Source organism: Pangasianodon hypophthalmus, chromosome 3 (genome assembly GCF_027358585.1).
Source record: "Pangasianodon hypophthalmus isolate fPanHyp1 chromosome 3, fPanHyp1.pri, whole genome shotgun sequence".
NCBI lineage: Eukaryota > Metazoa > Chordata > Actinopteri > Siluriformes > Pangasiidae > Pangasianodon > Pangasianodon hypophthalmus.
This window is the reverse complement of record NC_069712.1, coordinates 13,709,480-13,717,500: the sequence shown is the minus strand read 5'-3', so window position 1 is coordinate 13,717,500 and position 8,021 is coordinate 13,709,480. Positions and strand designations below refer to the sequence as shown.

The 8,021-nt window shown below is 37.2% G+C and overlaps 1 protein-coding gene across 7 annotated transcripts in view; it reads left to right on the top strand.

The window, feature by feature from the left end:
• The window catches only part of tial1 (TIA1 cytotoxic granule-associated RNA binding protein-like 1), an 8,724-nt gene extending 736 nt beyond the window's left edge, over window positions 1-7,988 (top strand). For 2 of the 7 annotated variants that reach the window (XM_026938689.3, XM_026938725.3), the window contains exons 2-12: window positions 613-709; window positions 1,188-1,316; window positions 1,413-1,467; window positions 1,660-1,747; window positions 3,112-3,187; window positions 3,524-3,632; window positions 4,475-4,570; window positions 4,673-4,757; window positions 5,946-6,081; window positions 6,221-6,363; window positions 6,727-7,988. In XM_026938689.3, the coding sequence (XP_026794490.1) occupies window positions 613-709; window positions 1,188-1,316; window positions 1,413-1,467; window positions 1,660-1,747; window positions 3,112-3,187; window positions 3,524-3,632; window positions 4,475-4,570; window positions 4,673-4,757; window positions 5,946-6,081; window positions 6,221-6,363; window positions 6,727-6,841 (1,129 nt within the window). In that variant the 3' untranslated portion in view covers window positions 6,842-7,988. Of the gene's footprint in view, window positions 1-612; window positions 710-1,187; window positions 1,317-1,412; window positions 1,468-1,659; window positions 1,748-2,338; window positions 2,409-2,612; window positions 2,681-3,111; window positions 3,188-3,523; window positions 3,633-4,474; window positions 4,571-4,672; window positions 4,758-5,945; window positions 6,082-6,220; window positions 6,364-6,726 lie in introns of those variants that run through there. The other 5 variants (XM_026938707.3, XM_026938733.3, XM_026938716.3 and 2 more) reach the window with 4 other exon arrangements.
• Window positions 7,989-8,021: the final 33 nt, after the last annotated feature.

Genomic DNA, 8,021 nt, shown 5'->3' with positions numbered 1-8,021 from the left:
TTCCACAACAATGCCTCATGTCCTTCTAGACGTTTCACCCTCAGATTATCACAGTTTGTTCTCAGAGTTATTGTTTAATTTCTGCAGCTGGAAATTTGGAGTTCTCGGCTTTCTTGCAAACGCGTTTGCAAAATAACGATAATTATACACTACATACAGTGTGTGGTGTTCTTATATATCACTACTCCCTTTATTACCAGATTGATCTACCCATAATGTACAGTACAATCTACTTCGTTGCCTTTTATATATATATTTTTTTTATCTTGTTTAAAATGTGAAAACCTGTATAAGCTTGCCAGACTATACTGCAGATTATTATTTTTATTATTATTTATTTATTTATTTTCAGCTTTTTGTTCATTTGCAGTGTAAGGTAGTAGGGTTTGTAAACACACAAACAGGACAAAAGTGCCTCTGCTTTTTTGCTTTAAAAACAAGGCCCTCTTGAGTTAAGTGTCTAAGGCAAATAATCAGAGGGGGAGAAAAAAAAAATCAGCTTTCCTCCTCCCCTATATACTCAGAATCTTGTAGCTTTCTGCATGTGTCTGTGATTGTGTGTGGTGACTTGAGGTTTAAGGATCTCCCTGGAATTCTGTTTTGTTTTTACAGTTACGTGGGAAACCTGTCTAGGGATGTTACAGAGAACTTAATCCTTCAACTGTTCACCCAGATTGGTCCTTGTAAAAGTTGTAAAATGATAACAGAGGTAAGAATTCACTATGGTGTTGGAAAAATAGAAATCTAGACTTCTCCTGAAGCTTACCAAGCTGGGAAAGTTGTGTGGTTATTTGTTTTTGAGCATTTTGCCCACCATAAAACCCAGTCAGTGACGTATGTTGGATTATTAATATGGAATCCGGTATGTTGGCCTAAAGAAATATAATATGCAGCAAAAAATATAGGACACTTTTATTTTGGATTAGTAATGTGTGACTTGTTTATATATAAGGAATGCAAATAAATAAGAATGAGTGATTAAAAAATGGGGGATAAAATTATTAAAACCTCAGTTATACTATGTTATGTAATGTAGTAGTTTATAGTTTTATAATGACTACACTGAAAATCCAAAACTCCATACAGGCAACTAGGCTTGTCTGGGAAAATGTAACAGTTTTAATGATTGCAGTTTTGTCACATCTGTCTGATTAATCATACGCTTTCCTGCTGTTTCTTCTCTGCAGTTGGATAATGTTGGATTTTCTATATTGCAGCACACAAGCAATGACCCATATTGTTTTGTGGAGTTCTATGAGCACAGAGATGCTGCAGCTGCTCTAGCAGCGATGAACGGAAGGAAGATTCTAGGAAAGGTACATCTTCACCTGTGCTTCTGCTGTGTGAACCAAGACATTGATAGTGTGTGATTGCCTTATTTGAGAGTACTGTTTTGTCTAAACCATTTGCAGGAAGTCAAGGTGAATTGGGCAACAACTCCAAGCAGTCAGAAGAAAGACACATCCAGTAAGTTGGCTTTTATTTTGTAAACATTGTGTCCTGAATTAAGGATGTGATTAAATATTTATCTCTTATGAGTCATTTTTAAATATTTGAGTATGAGTCATATTCAGTATGAATCATTTCCTATGTTTTTTGATGCAGCCGGAACAGTAAATGTTTTTAGTGTATCTGGATAACAAATCTTTTTTCTTGCAGATCATTTCCATGTTTTTGTGGGAGATCTGAGTCCTGAGATCACCACTGATGATATCAGAGCTGCATTTGCTCCCTTTGGGAAAATCTCGTAAGTATTAAGAAGTTTCGTGCTTTGTGCCACTGAGGTTTATACGAAATCGTTCGTATAATTTATCTAATGACTCGTTAGACTAGTTTATGTATCAGCATACCTTTTTTGAACTATACTTGGTAAAGAATGGCAAAGGCAGATTGGAGGGAGAAGCAGCTGATTGCTTTTGCCATGTGTTGTAGGAGTGACATGAAATTGTTAGGGTGGATTCCTAAAATTTAAATGGAATTAAATTCATATGCGTGACTGCACGATCTGTAGAACCACCTCTGCAGGTCTTTCAGTATTGCACAAAAGCACTTGTAAATCCATACACGTTCTTCAGTTCCCAAAACATTACAAAGGTTAGGTTCTTAGGACTTTTTAGGAAGTACTGTGTCTAGAGCCATGTTTTGAAGGTGTTCTTTAAAAATATTATCTGCACCACTACACATTCCTGATTAAATTGAAGAAATGGTAAGTAAATCTGACTGTTCACTTTTAAAGCAGTTCAATATTTGGTGTAAAATTGTTACTATAAAGCTGAACTTTTTTCAGATTCTTTTTTAGCTGTGAGTGTTAGTTAATAGCACTCTGGTTATTTTACAGAAATGCTCATAGGATTGGACAGGAGCTTGAAGGCTAACAGCAAGGAACTGTGCACACTGGGAACTCAGATGTAGATTTTTTCTATTTACTCTTTACCTTTTTTATATTTATATACTGCAATATTTTTGTATTAACACTGAAGTAGTGTAGTGTTTTAACAATCCTCCAATATTTCTTGAACTTGTAAAAGTGTTGTATTTTGTGGTTTGCCTAGTTGTTTTGATAGATTGATTCTCTTAAAATTCTGAAAATGTCAATTTTTCGAAATTTGCAGCTTCCCATACTCCATATTGGTGGTAAAGAATTGACCAGGAAAAATAAAGAAATCTGTTAACAGGCCATGTATGCCGTTTAATTCCTTTTTTTCCACTTTTGATATTTCTGTATAACTCTGCTGGTAGGATTAGAGACAGCAACAGAAATTAGGATTGCATGGTAAAGAAATAATTTGTAGTGGTTTTCTTATTTTTACTGTTATAAAAGTGTAAAGCCTTGTGTGTAACTCCAGGATCACTTTATTATGAAAACCTTGACTGAGCAAGAGCTTTATAAACCAATGTATTGTAGGTTGCATGAACTTATCTTCTTGATAGTATACCTATAGTGAGAAGATGCAGAGAATTGGTAGTGTAACTAATTTATTCGTTTATTTAGGGTACTGTAAAAATGCTTCACAGTGCTGTGTGTGTGTGTGTATATGGTTCCTTTCATTTCTTTACCATGCTGGCTGATTGGAAGTGAACTGACATCTCTGGTCTATCGTATTCTTTCAGGGATGCTCGTGTGGTGAAGGATATGACAACAGGGAAATCAAAGGGGTATGGATTTGTGTCCTTCTATAACAAACTGGTAAGGCTCCAGCTCAGGAACACAAAGTGAAGGTTATTTCTATTTCTGTTTATTATATTTATTATGACCCATTTTAAGTTTTATTCAAATTTAAACAGTCATTTAATAATGCGCATTGCATCGAAATGGTAATTAGCTAAATGTGTTTGACCTTTAGAGCCTTTAGTCTCTTGATGGTTCCATCCATTCTAATCTTATTAATATTTAATAACAAAAGCAGGGGCTTTAAATTGTAGAAAGGCAGTGATGAAAGGCTAGCAGTTTTTCCTGTGACTTTCATTTCCCTTCCTTATTTTAAGAATGCATAGTTCTAGCTTGTTTTTTTGTTATTGGTAGGATGCGGAGAATGCCATAGTACACATGGGCGGCCAGTGGTTAGGAGGACGGCAGATTCGGACCAACTGGGCCACTCGGAAGCCCCCAGCCCCTAAGAATACTCAAGACAGTAAGTAAATCCGTTATGTCTTCTGGTTGTCATAGCAGTCAGTAGGTAGAACCTGGTGCTGGAGGAGCCCAGTACTGTGTAGTTTGATGTTTTCTTTGACAGGTCATAAGAGCTGAGTTGATGGAATGAGAAAGTACTTAACTGTCTTCACCAAGATTAGATTTGTGGTACTGGGTTTTAAATCATTCACCATTCTGTCTTTGTTCTTTCTCATAATGAGTATTTGAATTAAGTATATATAATATATGACCAAAAGTTTGTGATCACCTGGCCATCACACCCACATGTGAGCCTTCCCTAAACTGTTGCCACAAACGTGGAAGCACACAATTGTCTAGAATGTCTTTGTATGCTGTAGCATTAAGATCTCTCTTCAGTGAAACTAAAGGGCCCAAACCTGTTCCAGCATGACAGTGTCACTGTGCACAAAGAAAGTTCCATGAAGACATGTTTTGCTAAGGCTGGAGTGGAAGAACTTGAATGGCCTTCAGAGAGCCCTGACCTCAACCCCACTAAACACCGTTGGGATGAATTGGAATGGTGGCTGTGTGCCAGGCCTCCTCACCCGACATCAGTGTCTGATCTCAGTAATGCTCTTGTTGCTGAATGAGCAAATCCCCACAGCCATACTTCAAAATGTAGTGGAAAGCCTTCCCAGAAGAGCAGAGGTTATTATTACTGCAAAGGGGGACTATATCTGGAATGGGATGTTCAAAAACCCAAGTGGGTGTGATTGGGCAGGTGTCCACAAACTTTTGTCCATATAGTGTATTAATTGTTGGCCAGGTTTCAGAAATTGTCACTTTTACTCAGTTTAAATAATTTTTCTTTGGAAACCTTAGCCAGCCCAAAGCAGCTGAGATATGAAGATGTTGTGAACCAGTCAAGTCCTCAGAACTGCACTGTGTACTGTGGTGGCATCCAGTCAGGGCTCTCGGGTAAGTCAGACATGGTGTTAACACTATTAAGTCTAACATTCTGTTTGTTTTGTGGAGTTGATATTACATATTCATCATATAATTTGCGTTGTTCTATGACAGACCACCTTATGCGACAGACATTTTCACCTTTTGGGCAAATAATGGAAATAAGAGTTTTCCCAGAAAAGGGCTATTCTTTTATCAGGTAGGTCCTAAGAGCAGTTCTGTACATTTTTCACTTTTTCCCCTAAATTTAAATGATTTGTAGGCATTTTCTCACACAGACAGCTTTTTGGGAAATTCAGCCATCATTAATTTGACAATAACTTGATCTCTTGTGTTTTTGTGTGTATTGTAGACATCAGTTCTGTAACCAGCATTGTGTGTCATTTGACTTGCAACTGTAATATTGTTGAGTGTAATTTCCAGGAATTAACATGTAAAATAAAACAAGAAATTTCTTTAAAGTAATTAGGCTGCATTCCAGTCATATTCCAAGCTTTGATGATGTATAGCTACACTGCTCTTCCATTAGGTGGCGCCAAAGAAGTTATTAAGGGAGCTGATGTTACTGGCTCTAGACTTGGCAGATTTATTGCTTTACCACCGCGATATGTGCAGAAGTACCCTTGTCGGTGCTTTTTAAAAAAAATTTTATTTTATTTTTAACATTTTCGGTAGCAAATTTGAGTATAGAAGCGCAAATACAGTAATCGTTAGAGGGAAAGAGGAAACTGAAAGGTGACTTTCTTTATACTCCCAACACTGTGTCGATGTTTTTATACCTCTCTCCCCCTCTGTGGCATTCCAAAACTAAGATAAAAGATGAAATGCGTTTAAAGTTGTGTATTATACTAGAACCATTATACTTGTTATATGTCAGACTTGCAGAACATACAGCTAGTTTTGCTATTAAGTACATTTTATCAAGAGATGTGGCCATTATCCACCTGCTTTCACAGAAAGAGCCACTTTTCCCTACGTGGAACATAACCAAGCATAGACACTTTCCTTAGCCTATTGACAAACAAGTGAGATTAACTCATTTTACTCACCACTGACTGCTTCATACAAAACTCTTTAACTTATAAAAACATGATATTTTTCAGTCCAGTCAATATATCTTTGGTCCAAATCACTCATTGTGTTTTGGTGTTGTGTCACCCTGAATTCTAGGGCATAGTATAAGTGTGGAGAGCCAGTCAGATTACAGCGTTCAACATTTTAGAGCTAGTGGCCAGAACAGTGTACAAAATACTGAAGCTGTATGACTGTTAAAGCTTAGCTGAGATATACAGCAAGGCCATGTGCTTCCAATAGTGGCTTCAACCTTAAACCCACGTATATACTGTAAGGTTTGTTTGCTTATTGTGGATCTGTCTTTTATCCACAGGTTCTCTTCTCATGAAAGTGCTGCCCATGCCATTGTGTCAGTGAATGGAACAACCATTGAAGGCCATATTGTTAAGTGCTACTGGGGCAAAGAGTCACCTGATATGGCAAAAACTGTCCAGCCTGTCACAGAACAAGTGTGCATCATTTTATAATTCTTTATTTTAAGATTTTTAAATGGGAATGCTAACTACCATTTAAGCTCTTAAATCCAAATATTTGAAAAATGAGTTGAATAAAGAGTAAGGCCTTTTGCTGAAGGTTGGTTATTTCCAGCAGGTGGATTATGGACAGTGGGGCCACTGGAATCAGATGTATGGAAATCCTCAGCAGTATGGCCAATACATGACAAATGGATGGCAAGTACCATCCTATGGAATGTATGGACAGACATGGAATCAGCAGGGATTTGGAGTGGAGTAAGTTGGTTGCGTTTTGAGTCTTATTGTAAATGAGTATAGATAATGCAGAAGTTTCTAAGTATGCGTCACTATGCATTGCCCTGTAAGTGATTTGACTGTGGCTACAATATATGTACAAAAGCTTAGATAATGTGTTCTACACTAACGGGCATAAATGCAGTGGTTATACTTTGTTAAATTGATGATTAATTAATGTTCTAAAATTCTTACATTTGTCAAACAAGGTCACCATGCTGGCAGCTACTCTTCAGAGAATGCCAAAATCATACAAAAAACATACTTTTATTATTATTATTATTTTTAAACTTATCTGCTAGGGCATTTGAAAACCACACTTCCTCACTTGCTTTCTTCTTCCAGACAATCACAGTCTCCTGCCTGGGTGGGAGGCTTTGGGACTCAGCCCTCTCAGGCACAGCCTGGCCCTGTGATGAACCAGGCTAACTTTGGCATGGCTGGCTACCAGACACAGTGATTTGTTCATCATCACTGTCCAACATCTGAGTCACTTTGTGGGAACCCTCTTCCTCGTGTGAGGAGGGAATAAAGAGACTAATAGAAGTCATTGACTTTTTCCCGGAAAACATTCAGAACTGACCTGAATCAGGGTTTAAGTGCAAAGAAGCAAATTTTGATTATAGAACGCCTTCAGCAGGAAACTGAATTTATTTGCGAAATTTATTTTCATTGTTTTAATGGAGTCGGACATAATAATAAACTGTACATTTCCCCCTCCATCTGTATTCAACAATATATTTGCTTATTGCCAATTACAGGAAGTGCACAGGTACATTGCAAAACGCTGTACATGATCTAAACACAATGCATTTTAAACTGTTTCATTTCTCCCCTTCCAAATAGCTGATGTGTTTGCTTGTTAGTCACACAATGGACTTCAAATTTTGTACCTAAAGAAGCAAACAAGCATTCTGACACAGTAAACACATGTAAGTAAAGGCACTTTTTGGGGTTCGTTGAACCTGTGTCTTGTAAATGTTGAAGTGTAAATGAATTTCTATGTGCAGTTGTGTATATTTAATTCACATTAGCTCCTCATTTCTCTCAGAATTCTAGAGTTTGATACAGCGTGTATGATGTTATCTTTTTACTATGTTTTACCGACAGTGAAAGCTCGTTCACTTTAAAGAAAGGGTCACTCTGTCTGATTATGTAAATAACCTTTGATAACTGGGTATGGAAAAGGGTTTTCTGTGCATCCCTTCTTTATTTCTGGATAGAGCAGAAACTGCACTGCTCTTGATAGACACACGTCCGTGTGGCTGACATGCTGAATTCACTCAGTGTTACAAAGAAGCCTTAATTTTCAGTCACTCAGTTTTACTGATCTGAGACCCTTGTAGAGAGCTGTATTGTTGACTTTAGTCCCTAAAGTAGATTTTCTCCATTTGCAGTTTTGCGTGCCATTTTCTCTAGTAGCCAGACAAATGAGATTTGGGGATTTTTTGGGGGGGACTTTGTAGATTTGAAATGCATGTTTCAAATCACATTTGTTGAGGTTGCTTCAGGAACCGAATGTAATAGGTAAAATGTTTGAATGCAGTCTAGCATTTGATAATTTTAAGTCTAAATGAGTCTCAATAAATGAACCATTGGACTAGGAATACATTAATGTATGTTTTTTATTCTGGGCTTAA